This window comes from Oncorhynchus keta, chromosome 23, assembly GCF_023373465.1.
Source record: "Oncorhynchus keta strain PuntledgeMale-10-30-2019 chromosome 23, Oket_V2, whole genome shotgun sequence".
Lineage (NCBI taxonomy): Eukaryota > Metazoa > Chordata > Actinopteri > Salmoniformes > Salmonidae > Oncorhynchus > Oncorhynchus keta.
In genome coordinates this window covers 8,755,755-8,778,254 of record NC_068443.1, presented here as the reverse complement: position 1 = coordinate 8,778,254, position 22,500 = coordinate 8,755,755, and the positions used below count along the sequence as shown (strand labels likewise).

The 22,500-nt window shown below is 50.2% G+C and overlaps 1 protein-coding gene across 4 annotated transcripts in view; it reads left to right on the top strand.

The window, feature by feature from the left end:
- Positions 1 to 22,500, top strand: part of LOC118376224 (cell adhesion molecule 3-like) — a 218,397-nt gene that overhangs the window by 190,869 nt on the left and 5,028 nt on the right. For 2 of the 4 annotated variants that reach the window (XM_052476230.1, XM_052476229.1), the window contains exons 5-9: positions 780 to 917; positions 11,460 to 11,630; positions 12,175 to 12,265; positions 13,768 to 13,940; positions 14,375 to 15,166. In XM_052476230.1, coding sequence (XP_052332190.1) covers positions 780 to 917; positions 11,460 to 11,630; positions 12,175 to 12,265; positions 13,768 to 13,940; positions 14,375 to 15,024 — 1,223 coding nt within the window. In that variant the 3' untranslated portion in view covers positions 15,025 to 15,166. Of the gene's footprint in view, positions 1 to 779; positions 918 to 11,459; positions 11,631 to 12,174; positions 12,266 to 13,767; positions 13,941 to 14,374; positions 15,167 to 19,756; positions 19,778 to 22,500 lie in introns of those variants that run through there. The other 2 variants (XM_052476231.1, XM_052476232.1) reach the window with 2 other exon arrangements.

The window sequence follows — 22,500 nt, the reverse complement described above, 5'->3', positions numbered from 1 at the left end:
AGGACTGTATGTATATTTCCTTGTCTGGGTGTTGGCAGCATACAGTATCTATATGTGTATTCAATCTGCATTGAATTAGTGTGTATGTCTGCAGGTATTGCAGAATATTGCATGCTGTCTGTTGTTTGTATAACCTTCTTGAGTGCCATTCCATGTGTTGTGTTGTGTGTGTATGTCTGTGTGTATGTATGTGTGTGTGTGTGTGTGTGTGTGTGTGTGTGTGTGTGTGTGTGTGTGTGTGTGTGTGTGTGTGTGTGTGCGTGCGTGCGTGCGTGCGTGCGTGCGTGCGTGCGTGCGTGCGTGCGTGCGTGCGTGCGTGCGTGCGTGCGTGCGTGCGTGCGTGCGTGCGTGCGTGTGTGAGAGAGCGAGCGAGCGAGAGAGAGAGAGAGAGAGACACAGAGAGAGACACAGAGAGAGAGAGAGAGAGAGAGAGACACAGAGAGAGAGAGACAGAGAGAGATGGTGCCTTTCCACCAGATGTTGGAACATTGCTGCAGGGACTTGCTACCATTCAGCCACAAGAGCATTAGTGAGGTCTGGCACTGATGTTGGGCGTTTAGGCCTGGCTCACAGTCGGCGTTCCCAATTCATGCCAAAGGTGTTTGATGGGGTTGAAGTCAGGGCTCTTTGCAGGCCAGTCAAGTTCTTCCACACCAATCTCGAACGTGGAAGAACAAATGTCAATGTCTCTCTCTCTCTCTCTCTCTCTCTCTCTCTCTCTCTCTCTCTCTCTCTCTCTCTCTTCTCTCTCTCTCTCTCTCTCTCTCTCTCCCCCCCAGGGGTCCCTGATAAGCCCCAGATCTCTGGCTATGAAGACACTGTCCAGGAGGGGGGTAAGGTCACCCTCACCTGCACCAGCTCCGGGAGCAAGCCCCCCGCCAAACTACGCTGGTACAGGAACCAGGAGGAACTTACAGGTAAGGGTGGAGGGGGAGAGGAGGGGAAGGATGGATGGAGTGAAGGGTTAGGGAGGGAGAAGGAGAGAGAGAGAGGGCAGATGGAAGAGGGTGTATATGGGAGAGAGAGGGGGGGTAGATTGGAGAGAGAGACAGAGGGGTAGACAGAGAGCCTCCCCCTGGTGTTGGAGTCTTTATGAGAGGAGAGCCTCCCCCTGGTGTTGGAGTCTTTATGAGAGGAGAGCCTCTCCCTGGTGTTGGAGTCTTTATGAGAGGAGAGCCTCTCCCTGGTGTTGGAGTCTTTATGGGAGGAGAGCCTCCCCCTGGTGTTGGAGTCTTTATGAGAGGAGAGCCTCTCCCTGGTGTTGGAGTCTTTATGAGAGGAGAGCCTCTCCCTGGTGTTGGAGTCTTTATGAGAGGAGAGCCTCTCCCTGGTGTTGGAGTCTTTATGAGAGGAGAGCCTCCCCCTGGTGTTGGAGTCTTTATGAGAGGAGAGCCTCTCCCTGGTGTTGGAGTCTTTATGAGAGGAGAGCCTCTCCCTGGTGTTGGAGTCTTTATGAGAGGAGAGCCTCCCCTGGTGTTGGAGTCTTTATGAGAGGAGAGCCTCTCCCTGGTGTTGGAGTCTTTATGAGAGGAGAGCCTCTCCCTGGTGTTGGAGTCTTTATGAGAGGAGAGCCTCTCCCTGGTGTTGGAGTCTTTATGAGAGGAGAGCCTCCCCTGGTGTTGGAGTCTTTATGAGAGGAGAGCCTCTCCCTGGTGTTGGAGTCTTTATGAGAGGAGAGCCTCCCACTGGTGTTGGAGTCTTTATGAGAGGAGAGCCTCCCCTGGTGTTGGAGTCTTTATGAGAGGAGAGCCTCTCCCTGGTGTTGGAGTCTTTATGAGAGGAGAGCCTCTCCCTGGTGTTGGAGTCTTTATGAGAGGAGAGCCTCTCCCTGGTGTTGGAGTCTTTATGAGAGGAGAGCCCTCCCTGGTGTTAGAGTCTTTATGAGAGGAGAGCCTCTCCCTGGTGTTGGAGTCTTTATGAGAGGAGAGCCTCTCCCTGGTGTTGGAGTCTTTATGAGAGGAGAGCCTCTCCCTGGTGTTGGAATCTTTATGAGAGGAGAGCCTCCCCTGGTGTTGGAGTCTTTATGAGAGGAGAGCCTCTCCCTGGTGTTGGAGTCTTTATGAGAGGAGAGCCTCTCCCTGGTGTTGGAGTCTTTATGAGAGGAGAGCCTCTCCCTGGTGTTGGAGTCTTTATGAGAGGAGAGCCTCCCCTGGTGTTGGAGTCCTTATGAGAGGAGAGCCTCTCCCTGGTGTTGGAGTCTTTATGAGAGGAGAGCCTCTCCCTGGTGTTGGAGTCTTTATGAGAGGAGAGCCTCTCCCTGGTGTTGGAGTCTTTATGAGAGGAGAGCCTCTCCCTGGTGTTGGAGTCTTTATGAGAGGAGAGCCTCTCCCTGGTGTTGGAGTCTTTATGAGAGGAGAGCCTCCCCCTGGTGTTGGAGTCTTTATGGGAGGAGAGCCTCTCCCTGGTGTTGGAGTCTTTATGAGAGGAGAGCCTCTCCCTGGTGTTGGAGTCTTTATGAGAGGAGAGCCTCTCCCTGGTGTTGGAGTCTTTATGAGAGGAGAGCCTCTCCCTGGTGTTGGAGTCTTTATGAGAGGAGAGCCTCTCCCTGGTGTTGGAGTCTTTATGAGAGGAGAGCCTCTCCCTGGTGTTGGAGTCTTTATGAGAGGAGAGCCTCTCCCTGGTGTTGGAGTCTTTATGAGAGGAGAGCCTCTCCCTGGTGTTGGAGTCTTTATGAGAGGAGAGCCTCTCCCTGGTGTTGGAGTCTTTATGAGAGGAGAGCCTCTCACTGGTGTTGGAGTCTTTATGAGAGGAGAGCCTCTCCCTGGTGTTGGAGTCTTTATGAGCTCAACCCTGTGTGACAGTTAATGTGTGTGCTGCTGTGTCCCTGCTACACACCCACTGGGCTCTTCAGACCGTCTTACGGCTGAAGAAAGGGACCGAGGAGAGGCTGCGGAGAGGAGCATCATGGGTCAATGTGTTATTATGACACCCTCTCATGCAACGTTTGTATCCCAAATAGCACCCTATTACCTATGTAGGGCACTACTTTTGGCCAGGTCCTATAAGGCCATTTGGGCCACAGGAATTGAGCAATGTGCTGTAAGAAGCTAACTGAGAGAAACGAGCACATAGATCGCCACTCACTGCTGCTCCTTTGACAGGCTTACAGAGATTAAAGAGGCTCAGAGGGGAGGAAGAGGGGGAGAGAGAGAAGGATGGAGGGAGGGAGGGAAAGGGGAAGAGAGGCGGGAGAGAGGGGGAGGCAGAGAGAGGGGGAGAGAGAGGGATGGAGGGAGGGAGGGAAAGGGGAAGAGAGGCGGGAGAGAGGGGAGAGAGAGGGATGGAGGGAGGGAGGGAGGGAGGGAGGGAGGGAGGGAGGGAGGGAGGGAGGGAGGGAGGGAAGGAAAGAGGGGGGCAAAGAAGAGAGGGGGAGAGAAGGGGGAGGCAGAGAGAGAGGCAGAGAGGGTGGAGAGAGAGGGATGGAGGGAGGGAGGGAAAGGGGGGAAGAGAGGTGGGAGAGAGGGGGGAGGCAGAGAGAGGGGGAGAGGGAGAGGGATGGAGGGGAGATAGGGAAAGGGGAAGAGAGGCGGGAAAGAGGGGGAGGCAGAGCGGGAGGCGTGGAGAGAGAGGGATGGAGGGAGGGGGAGGGAGAGGAGGAAAGGGGAAGAGAGGTGGGAGAGAGGGGGAGGCAGAGAGAGGGAGAGAGAGAGGGATGGAGGGATGGAGGGAGGGAAAGGGGAAGAGAGGCGGGAGAGAGGGGGAGGCAGAGAGAGGGAGAGAGAGGGATGGAGGGAGGGAGGGAGGGCCTGTATTAGGAGAGGGAGGGAAAGGGGAAGAGAGGGGCGGGGAGAGAGGGGAGGCAGAGAGAGGGGGGTGAGAGAGAGGGATGGAGAGAGGGAGGGAAAGGGGAAAAGAGGCAGGAGAAGAGAGGGGGAGGCAGAGAGGAGAGGGGAAGAGGAGGGATGGAGGAGGAAGAGGGAAAGGGGGAAGAGAGGACAGGGAGAGAGGGGAGGCAGAGAGGGAGGGGGAGAGAGAGGGATGGAGGGAGGGAGGGAGGGAGGGTAAGAGGAAGGAGAGGGAGGGAGGTAGGGAGAGACAGGAGGGGAGGGGCAGAGAGAGAGGGAGAGAGAGGGATGGAGGGAGGGAGGGAAAGGAGAGGGGAAGAGAGAGGGGGTAGGGGAGAGACAGGAGGGAGGCTGTATTAGGAGAGAGAGGAGGAGAGATTAGGAGAGAGACAGGAGAGGGAGGGGCTGATTACAGGAGGGGTGACAGGAGAAGGAGGGGCCGTATTAGGAGAGAGACAGGAGAGGGAGGGTCATATTAGGAGAGAAGACAGGAGAGGGAGGGGCTGTATTAGGAGACAGGAAGACAGGAGAGGGAGAGGGGCTGTATTAGGAGAGACAAGAGGGGCTGTATTAGGAGAGAGGAGAGGGAGGGGCTGTATTAGGAGGAGACAGGAGAGGGAGGGTCATATTAGGAGAGAAGACAGGAGAGGGAGGGGCTGTATTAGGAGAGAAGACAGGAGAGGGAGGGGCTGTATTAGGAGAGAGACAGGAGAGGGAGGGGTCATATTAGGAGAGAAGACAGGAGAGGGAGGGGCTGTATTAGGAGAGAAGACAGGAGAGGGAGGGGCTATATTAGGAGAGAAGACAGGAGAGGGAGGGCCTGTATTAGGAGAGAGACAGGAGAGGGAGGGGCTGTATTAGGAGAGAGACAGGAGAGGGAGGGGCTGTATTAGGAGAGAGACAGGAGAGGGGGGCTGTATTAGAGAGAGAGACAGGAGAGGGAGGGGCTGTATTAGGAGAGAAGACAGGAGAGGGAGCTGTATTAGGAGACAGGAGAGGGAGGGGGGCTGTATTAGGAGAGACAGACAGGAGAGGGAGGGGCTGTATTAGGAGAGAGACAGGAGAGGGGAGGGGCTGTATTAGGAGGAGAGAGAGGGAGGAGAGGGAGGGGCTGTATTAGGAGAGAGAGAGAGACAGGAGAGGGAGGGGCTGTATTAGGAGAGAGACAGGGGCTGTATTAGGAGAGGGAGACAGGAGAGGGAGGGGCTGTATTAGGGAGAGAGACAGGAGAGGGAGGGGCTGTATTAGGACAGAGAGACATGAGAGGAGAGGGGGGCTGTATTAGGAGAGAGACAGGAGAGGGAGGGGCTGTATTAGAGAGAGAGACAGGAGAGGGAGGGGCTGTATTAGGACAGGAGAGGGAGACAGAGAGAGGGAGGGGGGCTGTATTAGGAGAGAGACAGGAGAGGGAGGGGCTGTATTAGGAGAGAGACAGGAGAGGGGGGGCTGTATTAGGAGACAGGAAGGGACAGGACAGGAGGGAGGGGCTGTATTAGGAGAGAAGACAGGAGAGGGAGGGGGGCTGTATTAGGAGAGAGACAGAGGGACAGGAGAGGGAGGGGCTGTATTAGGAGAGAGACAGGAGAGGGAGGGGCTGTATTAGAGAGAGAGACAGGAGAGGGAGGGGCTGTATTAGGAGAGAGACAGGAGAGGGAGGGGCTGTATTAGGAGAGAAGACGAGGAGAGGGAGGAGGGAGGGGCTGTATTAGGAGAGAAGACAGGAGAGGGAGGGGCTGTATTAGGAGAGAGACAGGAGAGGGAGGGGCTGTATTAGGAGAGAGACAGGAGAGGGAGGGGCTGTATTAGAGGGAGAGAGACAGGAGAGGGAGGGGCTGTATTAGAAGAGAGAGACAGGAGGAGGGAGGGGCTGTATTAGGACAGAGAGACAGGAGAGGGAGGGAGGGCTGTATTAGGAGAGAAGACAGGAGAGGGAGGGGCTGTATTAGGAGAGAGACAGGAGAGGGAGGGGCTGAATTCGGAGAGAGAGGAGAGACAGGAGAGAGGGAGGGGGGGCTGTATTAGGAGAGAGACAGGAGAGGGAGGGGCTGGAGAGAGACAGGAGAGGGAGGGGCTGTATTAGGAGGAGACAGAGAGGGAGGGGCAGGAGAGAGACAGGAGAGGGAGGGGCTGTATTAGGAGAGAGACAGGAGAGGGAGGGGCTGTATTAGGAGAGAGACAGGAGAGGGAGGGGCTGTATTAGGAGAGAGACAGGAGAGGGAGGGGCTGTATTAGGAGAGAGACAGAGAGAGGGAGAGGGGGCTGTATTAGGAGAGAGACAGGAGAGGGAGGGGCTGTATTAGGAGAGAGACAGAGAGAGGGGCTGTATTAGGAGAGACAGGAGAGGGGCTGTATTAGGAGAGAGACAGGAGAGAGGGAGGGGGGCTGTATTAGGAGAGAGACAGGAGAGGGAGGGGCTGTATTAGGAGAGAGACAGGAGAGGGAGGGGCTGTATTAGGAGAGAGACAGGAGAGGGAGGGGCTGTATTAGGAGAGAGACAGGGAGTATTAGGGGAGGGGCTGTATTAGGAGGAGAGAGACAGGAGAGACAGGAGAGGGGCTGTATTAGGAGACAGGAAGACAGGAGAGGAGGGGGGCTGTATTAGAGAGAAGACAGGGGCTGTATTAGGAGAGAGGGAGGGAGGGGCTGTATTAGGAGGAGACAGGAGAGACAGGAGAGGGAGGGGCTGTATTAGGGAGAGAGACAGGAGAGGGAGGGGCTGTATAGGAGAGAGACAGGAGAGGGAGGGGCTGTATTAGGAGAGAGACAGGAGAGGGAGGGCTGTATTAGGAGAGAGACAGGAGAGGAGGGGCTGTATTAGGAGAGAGAGAGGAGAGACAGGAGAGGGAGGGGCTGTATTAGGAGAGAGACAGGAGAGGGAGGGGCTGTATTAGAGTAGAGAAGACAGGAGAGGGAGGGGCTGTATTAGGAGAGAGACAGGAGAGGGAGGGGCTGTAGGAGAGAGACAGGAGAGGGATAGGAGAAGACAGGAGGAGAGAAGACAGGAGAGGGAGGGGCTGTATTAGGAGAGAGACAGGAGAGGGAGGGGCTGTATTAGGAGAGAGACAGGAGAGGGAGGGGCTGTATTAGGAGAGAGACAGGAGAGGGAGGGGCTGTATTAGGAGAGAGACAGGAGAGGGAGGGGCTGTATTAGGAGAGAAGACAGGAGAGGGAGGGGCTGTATTAGGAGAGAGACAGGAGAGGGAGGGGCTGTATTAGGAGAGAGACAGGAGAGGGAGGGGCTGTATTAGGAGAGAGACAGGAGAGGGAGGGGCTGTATTAGGAGAGAGACAGGAGAGGGGAGGGGCTGTATTAGGAGAGAGACAGGAGAGGGAGGGGCTGTATTAGGAGAGAAGACAGGAGAGGGGAGGGGGCTGTATTAGGAGAGAGACAGGAGAGGGAGGGGAGGAGAGACAGGAGAGGACTGTATTAGTATTAGGAGAGAAGACAGGAGAGGGAGGGGCTGTATTAGGAGAGAGACAGGAGAGGGAGGGGCTGTAGAGAGACAGAGAGAGAGAGAGACAGGAGAGGGAGGGGCTGTATTAGGGAGAGAGACAGGAGAGGGAGGGGCTGTATTAGGAGAGAGACAGGACAGAGGGAGGGGCTGTATTAGGAGAGAAGAGAGAGGGAGGGGCTGTATTAGGAGAGGGAGAGGGGCTGTATTAGGAGAGAGACAGGAGAGGGAGGGGCTGTATTAGGAGAGAGACAGGAGGGAGAGAGACAGGAGAGGGAGGGGCTGTATTAGGAGAGAAGACAGGAGAGAGAGGGAGGGGGGCTGTATTAGGAGAGAGACAGGAGAGGGAGGGGCTGTATTAGGAGAGAAGACAGGAGAGGGAGGGGCTGTATTAGGAGAGAAGACAGAGAGAGGGGCTGTATTAGGAGAGAGACAGGAGGGGAGGGGCTGTATTAGGAGAGAGACAGAGAGGGAGGGGCTGTATTAGGAGGAGAGGAGAGGGGACAGGAGAGGGAGGGGGCTGTATTAGGAGAGAAGACAGGAGAGGGAGGGGCTGTATTAGGAGAGAGACAGGAGAGGGAGGGGCTGTATTAGTAGAGAGAAGACATTAGGAGGAGGAGAGGGGAGGGGCTGTATTTAGGAGAGAGACAGGAGAGGGAGGGGCTGTATTAGGAGAGAGAGGGAGACAGGAGAGGGAGGGGCTGTATTAGAGAGAAGACAGGAGAGGGAGGGGCTGTATTAGGAGAGAGACAGGGCTGAGAGGGAGGGAGGGGCTGTATTTAGAGAGACAGGAGAGGGAGGGGCTGACAGGAGAGGGAGGGGCTGTATTAGGAGAGAGACATGAGAGGGGAGGGGGGCTGTAGTTCAGTTCAATCCACAGGGCTCTGGTCAGAAGTAGTGAACTACATAGGCAACAGAGTGACATTTGGAACGCAGTGAGAGAGACAATACAGGCTATGAGGGAGAAGTAGGAAGGATAAAGCAAAAAATAAGGATGATGGTTGGGAGATTCAGGAACTGTATCTGAAGAGGGTTTAATTGAATGAATGGAAGGGGCTAAGAGCTGTGAAGAGGCTTTAAATATGAATGCTCTTGTTCTCTATGTAAGGGTAAGAGCTATTGATCAGCTGAATGGATTAATATGTCTGGATTCAATTTGATGTAGGTTGCATCCCAAATGGATCTCTATTCCCTGTTTAGTGCACAACTTTTGACCAAAGTCCTATGGACTCTAGTCAAAAGTAGTGCACTCTATAGAGAATAGGGTGTCATTTGGAACGCTGACATAATCAACATTTATGGTATCATTATGGTGCATCCCCAGATTTGAACTGTAGCCAGACCCTAAGTGTGTGTGTGTGTGTGTGTGTGTGTGTGTGTGTGTGTGTGTGTGTGTGTGTGTGTGTGTGTGTGTGTGTGTGTGTGTGTGTGTGTGTGTGTGTGTGTGTGTGTGTGTGTGTGTGTGTGTGTTTGTGCGTGTGCGTGTGTGTGTGTGCATTTGTGTGTGTGTGCTCTGGTGCTTGGGTGCATGAATGAGAAAGAGAGAGAGAGAGACAGAGTAAAGGAGAAAGAGAAATATCATCCATGTCATATTAGTGAAATATTACTCAGTCAGTCAGTGGTATTTCTGTATCTTGAATGTATACCAATGTGACAAGCAGCTTTTCAGACAGTGATAGTATTATATCATATAGTTGTAGTGCTATATCATACAGTAGTAGTATTATATCATATTGTGATAGTATTATATCAAACAGTAGTAGTATTATACCACACAGTGATGTTATTATATCATACAGTAGTAGTATTATATCATATTGTGGTAGTACTATATCATTCAGTAGTAGTATTATACCACACAGTGATGTTATTATATCATACAGTAGTAGTATTATATCATATTGTGGTAGTGCTATATCATACAGTAGTAGTATTATACCACACAGTGATGTTATTATATCATACAGTAGTAGTATTATATCATATTGTGGTAGTACTATATCATACAGTAGTAGTATTATACCACACAGTGATGTTATTATATCATACAGTAGTAGTATTATATCATATTGTGGTAGTACTATATCATACAGTAGTAGTATTATACCATACAGTGATGTTATTATATCATACAGTAGTAGTATTATATCATATTGTGGTAGTACTATATCATACAGTAGTAGTATTATACCATACAGTGATGTTATTATATCATACAGTAGTAGTATTATATCATATTGTGGTAGTACTATATCATACAGTAGTAGTATTATATCATATTGTGGTAGTACTATATCATACAGTAGTAGTATTATATCATATTGTGGTAGTACTATATCATACAGTAGTAGTATTATACCATACAGTGATGTTATTATATCATACAGTAGTAGTATTATATCATATTGTGGTAGTACTATATCATACAGTAGTAGTATTATATCATATTGTGGTAGTACTATATCATACAGTAGTAGTATTATACCATACAGTAATAGTATTATACAACACAGTGATGTTATTATATCATACAGTAGTAGTATTATATCATACAGTGGTAGTATTATATCATACAGTAGTAGTATTATATCATACAGTAGTAGTATTATACCATACAGTAGTAGTATTATATCATATTGTGGTAGTACTATACCATACAGTAATAGTATTATACCACACAGTGATGTTATTATATCATACAGTAGTAGTATTATATCATACAGTAGTAGTATTATATCATACAGTGGTAGTATTATATCATACAGTAGTAGTATTATATCATACAGTGGTAGTATTATATCATATAGTGGTAGTATTATATCATAGTAGTATTATATCATATAGTGGTAGTATTATATCATAGTAGTATTATATCATACAGTAGTAGTATTATATCATACAATGGTAATATTATATCATACAGTAGTAGTATATCATAGTAGTGTTATATCATTCAGTGATAGTATTATGTCATACAGTGATAGTATTATATCATATAGTGGTAGTATTATATCATAGTAGTATTATATTATACAGTGGTAGTATTAAATTATATTAGTATTATATCATACAGTTATAGTATTATATCATTTAGTAGTAGTATTATATCATATAGTGGTAGTATTATATCATAGTAGTATTATATCATACAGTGATAATATTATATCATATAGTGGTAGTATTATATCATAGTAGTATTATATCATACAGTGATAGTATTATATCATATAGTGGTAGTATTATATCATACAGTGATAGTATTATATTCTCATTTTATACAACGACAGTTAAAAGGAGGACCCATGGTGACAATTTGTGTGTATGTGTGTGTGTCTCTGTGTATGTGTGTGTCTCTGTGTATGTGTGTCTCTGTATATGTGTGTCTCTGTGTATGTGTGTCTCTGTGTATGTGTGTCTCTGTGTATGTGTGTGTCTCTGTGTATGTGTGTCTTTGTGTATATGTGTGTCTCTGTGTATGTGTGTCTCTGTGTATGTGTGTGTCTCTGTGTATGTGTGTGTCTCTGTGTATGTGTGTGTCTCTGTGTATGTGTGTGTCTTTGTGTATGTGTGTGTGTCTCTGTGTATGTGTGTGTCTCTGTGTATGTGTGTGTCTCTGTGTATGTGTGTGTCTCTGTGTATGTGTCTCTGTGTATGTGTGTGTCTCTGTGTATGTGTGTGTCTCTGTGTATGTGTGTCTGTGTATGTGTCTCTGTGTATGTGTCTCTGTGTATGTGTGTGTCTCTGTGTATGTGTGTGTCTCTGTGTATGTGTCTCTGTGTATGTGTGTGTCTCTGTGTATGTGTGTGTCTCTGTGTATGTGTCTCTATGTATGTGTGTCTCTGTGTATGTGTGTCTCTGTGTATGTGTGTGTCTCTGTGTATGTGTGTGTCTCTGTGTATCTGTGTCTCTGTGTATGTGTGTGTCTCTGTGTGTGTGTGTGTCTCTGTGTATGTGTGTGTCTCTGTGTATGTGTGTCTCTGTGTATGTGTCTCTGTGTATGTGTCTCTGTGTATGTGTCTCTGTGTATGTGTGTGTCTCTGTGTATGTGTGTGTCTCTGTGTATGTGTGTCTCTGTGTATGTGTGTGTCTCTGTGTATGTGTGTCTCTGTGTATGTGTGTGTCTCTGTGTATGTGTCTCTGTGTATGTGTGTGTCTCTGTGTATGTGTGTGTCTCTGTGTATGTGTGTCTGTGTATGTGTGTGTCTCTGTGTATGCACGTCCAGGTCGTCCTGACGTGGTGGAGACTAATCCAGACGAGGCCACCTACACAGTGATCAGTGAGCTGACTCTGACGGTGGGTCGTAGCGACGACAACACCCTGATCGGCTGTGCTGTTGACCACCCTTCTCTGTCCCCGGGTGAGAAGTGGACCGAACAGCCCATCAGAGTCCTGTGTAAGTGCTGCCCCCACTGGCCAAGCCCTGCCACTGCAACCTCGTGTATATCATCACCATACTGTACGGTAGCCCAGGCTATGGCCCTTTCACTGATACCTTGCGTCCTTTCATCACATCCTCTCATCGCCTCCTTTTGAAAATGACAGAGGAAAGCGAGGTGAGGAAATGTGGAACCAGGATCCAAGGAGATGTGCTTCTAAGAAATGTGACTCTCCTTATACAGTTATGCTTCTGCCTCTCAGTACTGCTGCTACGGCTGGTCACGTGTATACTGCCACCTGCAGGGGACTCGTATGTTTACCACTCTGTCAGTGCTACAGCTGGGTCAATCAATCACGTTCATTATAAAAAATAACTTTTTACATCTGCAGTCAATACGCAGCCTAAAACCCCAGAGAGCAAGCAATGCAGATGCAGAAGCACGAAGAAGAAGCTAGGTTAGGCTATTATGTTAGTTTGCGCATACCTGTGTGTAGCAGTGTGTGTGTGTGTATCTTCTCCAGTGTATGTAATGTTACTGTATGTTGGGTCTTTTCTCCAGTCACCCCAGATGTCACTATCCAGCCTCAGAATGATCTGCCCAGAGAGGGAGAGAAGTTCATTATACAATGCATAGGCAATGGAAACCCAAAGTAAGAAAACATACACACACACACACACACACACACACACACACACACACACACACACACACACACACACACACACACACACACACACACACACACACACACACACACACACACACACTCATGAACAACACTACTAGATCTGCTCTTCTCTCTCCCTCTGTCTCCCCCTTCTCACCCTCTGCCTCCCCCTCTCCCACTCTGTCTCCCCCTTCTCACCCTCTGTCTCCCATCTCTCCCACTCTGTCTCCCCCTCTCCCACTCTGTCTCCCGCTCTCCCACTCTGTCTCCCCCTCTCCCACTCTGTCTCTCCCTTCTCACCCTCTGTCTCCCATCTCTCCCACTCTGTCTCCCCCTCTCCCACTCTGTCTCCCCCTCTCCCACTCTGTCTCCCCCTCTCCCACTCTGTCTCCCCCTCTCCCACTCTGTCTCCCATCTCTCCCACTCTGTCTCCCCCTCTCCCACTCTGTCTCCCCCTCTCCCACTCTGTCTCCCCCTTCTCACCCTCTGTCTCCCATCTCTCCCACTCTGTCTCCCCTCTCCCACTCTGTCTCCCCTCTCCCACTCTGTCTCCCCCTCCCACTCTGTCTCCCCCTCTCCCACTCTGTCTCCCCCTCTCCCACTCTGTCTCCCCCTTCTCTCCCTCTGTCTCCCCCTTCTCACCCTCTTTCTCCCTCCTCTCCCACTCTGTCTCCCCCTCTCCCACTCTGTCTCCCCCTCTCCCACTCTGTCTCCCCCTTCTCACCCTCTGTCTCCCCCTTCTCACCCTCTGGCTCCCCCTACTCACCCTCTTTCTCTCTCCTCTCCCACTCTGTCTCCCCCTCTCCCACTCTGTCTCCCCCTCTCCCACTCTGTCTCCCCCTCTCCCACTCTGTCTCCCACTCTCCCACTCTGTCTCCCCCTTCTCACCCTCTGTCTCCCCCTTCTCACCCTCTTTCTCCCTCCTCTCCCACTCTGTCTCCCCCTCTCCCACTCTGTCTCCCCCTCTCCCACTCTGTCTCCCCCTCTCCCACTCTGTCTCCCCCTCTCCCACTCTGTCTCCCCCTCTCCCACTCTGTCTCCCCCTCTCCCACTCTGTCTCCCCCTCTCCCACTCTGTCTCCCCCTTCTCACCCTCTGTATACCCCTTCTCACCCTCTTTCTCCCTCCTCTCCCACTCTGTCTCCCATCGCTCCCTCTCTGTCTCCCCCTTCTCAACCTCTGTCTCACTGACTATCTCTCTCACCCCATCACTGACTATATCTATCACCATGTCACTGACTATCTCTCTCACCATGTCACTGAGTATATCTCTCTCACCCCATCACTGACTATATCTATCACCATGTCAGTTCTACAGCTATATGCTTTATATTACAATAACATTCCTGTACAGTTCTACTTCTTCTAGTTCTACAGCATGCACTGTATGTTACACATATTCTATTTTGAAATCAAGTATCTTTTCTCTTCACATTCTTGTTCTTTTTCTATTTTTGTGTGTCTGTGTGTGTGTCTGTCTCTCAGGCCCACCTCGTACGTGTGGCATAAGAAGGATGGAGAGCTCCCTCTGATGGCCAAGGTGGATGGTAGTTTCCTGCTCTTTGAGATGCTCAACAAATCAGACAACGGGGTGTACCTCTGTCAGGCTGACAACGGAATCGGGAAGATGCAGGGAGAGTACACGCTGCTGGTGCAAGGTACTGACCAGAGAGAGAGGGAGAGAGAGAGAGAGAGCGCTAGAGAGAGAGCACGAGAGAGCGCGAGAGAGAGAGCGCGAGAGAGAGAGCGAGAGAGAGAGCGAGAGAGAGAGAGAGAGAGAGAGAGAGAGAGAGAGAGAGAGAGAGAGAGAGAGAGAGGTGGTTGACAGCAGCTTGTCCAGGGCAGGATGTATATGTTTCTTCTGTCTGCTTCATCATTGTTTATTTCTGTTGTTGTGTATTTTATTACTACAACTTTTACTTTCTTTTCTGATTTTCTTCACATTTCTTTTCTGTTTATTTCTCTTTATCACCAACACCATCCACCTCATGCTACACATCCTGTATGCCGCTGTGTCGCTGTCTTTCTTCCTGTCTACTCCTCTGCTCTTACTACCTCTCCATATTCCTTCACGTCTTCTCCTTTATCCAAGACCTGACAGATGATTCAAACAACCTCTTCCCTACCTCTTTCTATCTACCCTCCTCTTCTCCAACCTCTGACTCCCCCTCTTCCTCTCTCTCTCCTGATTCTTTCCCCACTCTTATGTCAACAACGTCTGGGTCTGGCTCGTCTGCCTCCGGGTCCCTACCTGCCAGCTCTCCTCCCACTATTTTCTCCTTCTCTGTCCCTTACCCGTCTGATCTCACCTTTCCCCCTTCTTCTTCCTCTTCTTCATCCCTCTCTACCTCTTCTCTCTCTCCCTCTCCTCCTCCTGTCAATGTTCTATCCACCTCTCTTTCCAACTCTCTCTTCCCTGACCTTTCCATGTCTCCCGAACGCCATCCCCCCTCCTCTGACTCCTTCTCCCCCTCTTCTTCCTCCTCTTTTTCCTCTCCTCCTGCCAGCGTTACTCCTCCCTCTGTCGCTCCTCCCTCCTCCGACTCCCTCACTCCCTCCTCAGTTACCATACGGCTGAATGGAGTTTACAGTTTTACAGGTAAATTATCTGTTTACGTACATACACAGTTGTACCCACACGAACAAACACATTCAGACCCTAATTATATAATACATACCATTCAACAGAAGCTTTTAACCAAAGCGACTTACATGATACGCGTGGGTAGCTCCGGGAATTGAACCAACAATTCTGGCATCACAAGCGCCATGCTCTACGGGTACAGGTAGAGAGTCAATGTGCAGGGGCACCGGTTAGTTGAGGTAATGTGTACATGAAGGTAGAGTTATTAAAGTGACTATGTATAGATGATAACACAGAGAGTAGCAGCAGTGTAATAGAGGGGGGTAATGCAAATAGTCTGGGTAGCCATTTGTTTAGATGTTCAGGAGTCTTATGGCTTGAGGGTAGAAGCTGTTTAGAAGCCTCTTGGACCTAGTACCGCTTGCCATGCAATCTATGATTAGTGTCGCTGGAGTCTTTGACCATTTTTAGGGCCTTCCTCTCACACCGCCTGGTATAGAGGTCCTGGATGGCAGGAAGCTTGGCCACAGTGATGTACTGGGCCATGCGCACTACCCTCTGTAGTGCCTTGCGGTCTGAGGCCGAGCAGTTTCCATACCAGGCAGTGATGCAACTGGTCAGGATGCTCTTGATGGTGCAACTGTAGAACCTTTTGAGGATCTGAGGACCCATGCAAATCTTTTCAGTCTCCTGAGGGGGAATAGGTTTTGTCGTTCCTTCTTCACGACTGTCTTGGTGTGTTTGGACCATTCTAGTTTGTTGGTGATGTGAACACCGAGGAACTTGAAGCTCTCAACCTGCTCCACTGCAGCCCCATCGATGAGAACAGGGCTTGCTCGGTCCTCCTTTTCCTGTACTCCACAATCATCTCCTTTGCCTTGATCACGTTGAGGGAGAGGTTATTGTCCTGGCACCACATGGCCAGGTCTCTGACCTCCTCCCTATAGGCTGTCTCGTCGTTATCGGTGATCAGGCCGACCACTGTTGTGTCGTTGGAAAACTTAATGATGGTGTGGGAGTTGTGCCTGGCCCGTGCAGTCATGAGTGAACAGGTTGTACAAGAGGGGGCTGAGCATGCACCCCTGAGGGGCCCCTGTGTTTAGGATCAGCGTGGCGGATCCTACCCTTACCACCTGGGGCGTGTTGTTACCTACCATTACCACCTGGGGGGCGTCCCATCAGGAAGTCCAGGATCCAGGTGCAGAGGGAGGTGTTTAGTCACAGGGTCCTTAGCTTATTGATGAGCTTTGAAGGCACTATGGTGTTTAACGCTGAGCTGTAGTCAATGAACAGCATTCTCACATAGGTGTTCCTTTTGTCCAGGTGGGAAAGGGCCGTGTGGAGTGCAATAGAGATTGCATCATCTGTGGATCTGTTGGGACGGTATGCAAATTGGAGTAGATCTAGGGTTTCTGGGATGATGGTGTTGATGTGAGCCAATACCAGCCCTTCAAAGCACTTCATGGCTACAGACGTGAGTGCTACAGGTCGGTAGTCATTTAGGCAGGTCACCTTAGTGTTCTTGGGCAGGGACTATGGTGATCTATTTTAAACATGTTGGTATTACAGACTCGGACAGGGAGAGTTTGAAAATGTCAGTGAAGACACTTGGCAGTTGGTTAGCACATGCTCGCACTACACGCCCTGCCAATCCGTCTGGCCCTGCGGTCTTGTGAATCTTGACCTGTTTAAAGGTCTTACTCACAACGGCTGCGGAGAGCGTGATCACACAGTCGGCCGGAACAGCTGGTGCTCTCATGCATGTTTCAGTGTTATTTGCCTCGAAGAGAGCATAGAAGTAATTTAGCTCTTCTGGTAGGCTCGTGTCACTGGGCAGCTCTCGGCTGTGCTACCCTTTATAGTCTGTAATGGTTTGCAAGCCCTGCCACATCCGATAAGCGTCAGAGCCAGTGTATGATTCGATCTTAGTCCTGTATTGATACTTTGCCTGTTTGATGGTTTGTCGGAGGGCATAGCGTGATTTCTTATAAGCTTCCGGGTTAGAGTCCCGCTCCTTGAAAGCGGCAGCTCTAGCCTTTAGCTCATTGCGGATGTTGCCTGTAATCCATTGCTTCTGGTTGGGGTACATACGTACAGTCACTGTGGGAACGACGTCCTCGATGCACTTATTGATAAAGCCAGTGTCTGATGTGGTGTACTCCTCAATGCCATCGGAGGAATCCCAGAACATGTTCCAGTCTGTGATAGCAAAACAGTCCTGTAGTTTAGCATCTGCTTCATCTGACCACTTTTTTTATTGATCTAATCACTGGTGCTTCCTGCTCTCATTTTTGCTTGTAAGCAGGAATCAGGAGGATATAATTATGGTTGGATTTGCCAAATGGGAGGGAGAGGGAGAGCTTTGTGCGCGTCTCTCTGTGTGTGGAGTAAAGATGGTCCAGCTACTTGGAGCGCCTCCTCTGGGTGAACGGTTTCTTGTTTTCTTATGGCGGAATACAATGCTGTCTTAGTGTCAGCCTCTGACTGTGGTGGTGTGTAAACAGCTACGAAAAATACAGATGAAATCTCTCAAGGTAGATAGTGTGGTCTACAGCTTATCATGAGATACTCTACCTCCGGTGAGCAATAGCTTGAGACTTCCTTAGATATCGTGCACCAGCTGTTATTTACAAAAATACATAGTCCGCCGCACCTTGTCTTATCAGACGCCGCTGTTCTATCCTGCCGGTACAGCGTATAACCAGCTGTATGTTGATAGTGTCCCAGCCTGCCGGTACATCATATAACCAGCTGTATGTTGATAGTGTCCCAGCCTGCCAGTACATCATATAACCAGCTGTATGTTGATAGTGTCCCAGCCTGCCGGTGCATCATATAACCAGCTGTATGTTGATAGTGTCCCAGCCTGCCGGTACATCATATAACCAGCTGTATGTTGATAGTGTCCCAGCCTGCCAGTACATCACATAACCAGCGGTATGTTGATAGTGTCGTCGTTCAGCCACGACTCCGTGAAGCATAAGATATTCCAGTTTGTAATGTCCTGTTGGTAGTTTAATATTCCGCGTAGATCATCTATTTTACTGTCCAAAGTTTGCTAGCAGAATGGAAGGAATTCGGCGTGTATTCGATCACCTACGAATTCTCAGAGGGCAGCCCGCCCTCCGGCCCCTTTTTCTCCTCTTCCTCATCACGGGGATTTGGGCCTGCTCCCGGGAAAGCAGTATATTGTTCGCGTTGGGCTCGTCAGACTCGTTAAAGGATAAAAAGGATTCTGCCAGTTCGCGGTGAGTAATCGCAGTCCTGATGTCCAGAAGTTATTTTCGGTCGTAAGAGACGGTAACGGCAACATTATGTACAAAATCATTTAAAAAATAAGTTACAAACAACGCAAATAAACAAACAAATAAACACAATCGGTTGGGGGCACGTAGAACGTCTGCCTACTCCGGTGCTTTTTAGAGACACTGATCTTGGGTCAGTTTTGCATTCACTTTGAGGTTAGGTTTGGGGAGGGGAAGCTGATCCTAGATATCTACCCAAGGGAAACTTCACCCTGGAAGGGGCATTTAATTCTCAACAACAACCATTTAGCAGACACTCTTATCCAGAGCGACTTAAAGAAGCAATTAGGGTTCATCTGAAACAGGAGTCATGTAATTCTGAGGCGTGGTCCTAGGTCCTGAGACGTGGTCCTAGGTCCTGAGACGTGGTCCTAGGTCCTGAGGCATGGTCCTAGGTCCTGAGGCGTGGTCCTAGGTCCTAAGGCATGGTCCTAGGTCCTGAGGCATGGTCCTAGGTCCTGAGGCGTGGTCCTAGGTCCTGAGGCATGGTCCTAGGTCCTGAGACGTGGTCCTAGGTCCTGAGGCGTGGTCCTAGGTCCTGAGGCGTGGTCCTAGGTCCTGAGACGTGGTCCTAGGTCCTGAGGCGTGGTCCTAGGTCCTGAGGCGTGGTCCTAGGTCCTGAGGCATGGTCCTAGGTCCTGAGGCGTGGTCCTAGGTCCTGAGGCGTGGTCCTAGGTCCTGAGGCATGGTCCTAGGTCCTGAGGCGTGGTCCTAGGTCCTGAGGCGTGGTCCTAGGTCCTGAGATGTGGTCCTAGGTCCTGAGGCGTGGTCCTAGGTCCTGAGACGTGGTCCTAGGTCCTGAGGCGTGGTCCTAGGTCCTGAGACGTGGTCCTAGGTCCTGAGGCGTGGTCCTAGGTCCTGAGGCGTGGTCCTAGGTCCTGAGGCGTGGTCCTAGGTCCTGAGACGTGGTCCTAGGTCCTGAGGCGTGGTCCTAGGTCCTGAGGCGTGGTCCTAGGTCCTGAGGCGTGGTCCTAGGTCCTGAGGCGTGGTCCTAGGTCCTGAGGCGTGGTCCTAGGTCCTGAGGCGTGGTCCTAGGCCCTGAGACGTGGTCCTAGGTCCTGAGGTGTGGTCCTAGGTCCTGAGGCGTGGTCCTAGGTCCTGAGGCGTGGTCCTAGGTCCTGAGACGTGGTCCTAGGTCCTGAGGCGTGGTCCTAGGTCCTGAGGCGTGGTCCTAGGTCCTGAGGCGTGGTCCTAGGTCCTGAGGTGTGGTCCTAGGTCCTGAGGCGTGGTCCTAGGTCCTGAGGCGTGGTCCTAGGTCCTGAGACGTGGTCCTAGGTCCTGAGACGTGGTCCTAGGTCCTGAGGCGTGGTCCTAGGTCCTGAGGCGTGGTCCTAGGGATCAGGTCCTCTGGGAGGAGAGGTAGAGAGAGAGAGAGAATTAGAATGAGCATAGTTCAATTCACACAGGACACCAGATAGGACAGGAGAAATACACGGGATGTTCACCCAGTCCTCTTCACTGGTATCATGTTTTCTCTTTTTTCCTTTCCTTTTTGATCCACTTCTTCATTCTGACTCCCTTACACTCGTCTATCCATCCATCCATCCATCCATCCATCCATCCATCCATCCATCCTCTTGAGAAGATGGTCCAGACAACATTGCAGGTATTTTTTTTCAGAGACACCTGTCTGTCTGTATACCTGTCTGTCTGTCTGTCTCAATCAGTCTCTCTGTCTGTCTCAATCTGTCTCTCTGTCTGTCTCAATCTGTCTGTTACAATCTGTCTGTCTGTCTGTCTCAATCTGTCTCTCTGTCTGTCTCAATCTGTCTGTTACAATCTGTCTGTCTGTCTGTCTCAATCTGTCTGTCTGTTTGTCTCAATCTGTTTCTGTCTGTCTATCTGTCTGTCTCAATCTGTCTATCTGTCTATCCATTTTTCTTTGCCTGAAATAGAGAAACTAGTAGCCTGGGGACAGTGTGAACTGTGAAATAGAGGAACTAGTAGCCTGGGGACAGTGTGAACTGTGAAATAGAGAAACTAGTAGCCTGGGGACAGTGTGAACTGAACTGTCATGCATGCTTTCATACTCTACAGTCTCTCCCTCACAAATATATTGTTCTTACTTTCTCTGACCTGCACACACACACACACACACACACACACACACACACACACACACACACACACACACACACACACACACACACACACACACACACACACACACACACACACACACACACACACACACACACAGTGGTGTAAAGTACTTCAGTAGAAATACCCCAAAGTAGTACTTTCAAGTATTTTTACTTATATTATTTATAGTTTTACAAGATTTACTTCACTACATTCCTGGAGAAAATAATGTACTTTTTACTCCATACATTTTACCTGACACCCAAAAGTATGTGTTACATTTGGAATGCTTAGCAGGACAGGAACATGATCTAATTCACACTTATCAAGAGAACATCCCTGGTCATCCCTACTGCCTCTGATCTGGTGGACTCACTAAACAGAGAACATCCCTGGTCATCCCTACAGCCTCTGATCTGACGGACTCACTTAACAGAGAACATCCCTGGTCATCCCTACTGCCTCTGATCTGGTGGACTCACTTAACAGAGAACATCCCTGGTCATCCCTACTGCCTCTGATCTGGTGGACTCACTAAACAGAGAACATCCCTGGTCATCCCTACTGCCTCTGATCTGGTGGACTCACTTAACAGAGAACATCCCTGGTCATCTCTACTGCCTCTGATCTGGTGGACTCACTTAACAGAGAACATCCCTGGTCATCCCTACTGCCTCTGATCTGGTGGACTCACTAAACAGAGAACATCCCTGGTCATCCCTACTGCCTCTGATCTGGTGGACTCACTTAACAGAGAACATCCCTGGTCATCTCTACTGCCTCTGATCTGGCGGAATCAATAAACAGAGAACATCCCTGGTCATCCCTACTGCCTCTGATCTGGTGGACTCACTAAACAGAGAACATCCCTGGGGTCATCCCTACTGCCTCTGAACTGGCGGACTCACTTAACAGAGAACATCCCTGGTCCTCCCTACTGCCTCTGATCTGGTGGACTCACTAAACAGAGAACATCCCTGGTCATCCCTACTGCCTCTGATCTGGTGGACTCACTAAACAGAGAACATCCCTGGTCATCCCTACTGCCTCTAATCTGGTGGACTCACTTAACAGAGAACATCCCTGGTCATCCCTACTGCCTCTGAACTGGAGGACTCACTTAACAGAGAACATCCCTGGTCATCCCTACTGCCTCTGATCTGGAGGACTCACTAAACAGAGAACATCCCTGGTCCTCCCTACTGCCTCTGATCTGGTGGACTCACTAAACAGAGAACATCCCTGGTCATCCCTACTGCCTCTGAACTGGTGGACTCACTAAACAGAGAACATCCCTGGTCATCCCTACTGCCTCTGAACTGGTGGACTCACTAAACAGAGAACATCCCTGGTCATCCCTACTGCCTCTGATCTGGAGGACTCACTAAACAGAGAACATCCCTGGTCCTCCCTACTGCCTCTGATCTGGTGGACTCACTAAACAGAGGACATCCCTGGTCATCCCTACTGCCTCTGAACTGGTGGACTCACTAAACAGAGAACATCCCTGGTCATCCCTACTGCCTCTGAACTGGTGGACTCACTAAACAGAGAACATCCCTGGTCATCCCTATTGAACGGTGGCCCGTTCCTGTAGGTTCATGCTCTACAACATCCGCAGAGTACGACCCTGCCTCACACAGGAAGCGGCGCAGGTCCTAATCCAGGCACTTGTCATCTCCCGTCTGGATTACTGCAACTCGCTGTTGGCTGGGCTCCCTGCCTGTGCCATTAAACCCCTACAACTCATCCAGAACGCCGCAGCCCGTCTGGTGTTCAACCTTCCCAAGTTCTCTCACGTCACCCCGCTCCTCCGCTCTCTCCACTGGCTTCCAGTTGAAGCTCGCATCCGCTACAAGACCATGGTGCTTGCCTACGGAGCTGTGAGGGGAACGGCACCTCAGTACCTCCAGGCTCTGATCAGGCCCTACACCCAAACAAGGGCACTGCGTTCATCCACCTCTGGCCTGCTCGCCTCCCTACCACTGAGGAAGTACAGTTCCCGCTCAGCCCAGTCAAAACTGTTCGCTGCTCTGGCCCCCAATGGTGGAACAAACTCCCTCACGACGCCAGGACAGCGGAGTCAATCACCACCTTCCGGAGACACCTGAAACCCCACCTCTTTAAGGAATACCTAGGATAGGATAAAGTAATCCTTCTCCCCCCCCCCCCCCCCTTAAAAGATTTAGATGCACTATTGTAAAGTGGCTGTTCCACTGGATGTCATAAGGTGAATGCACCAATTTG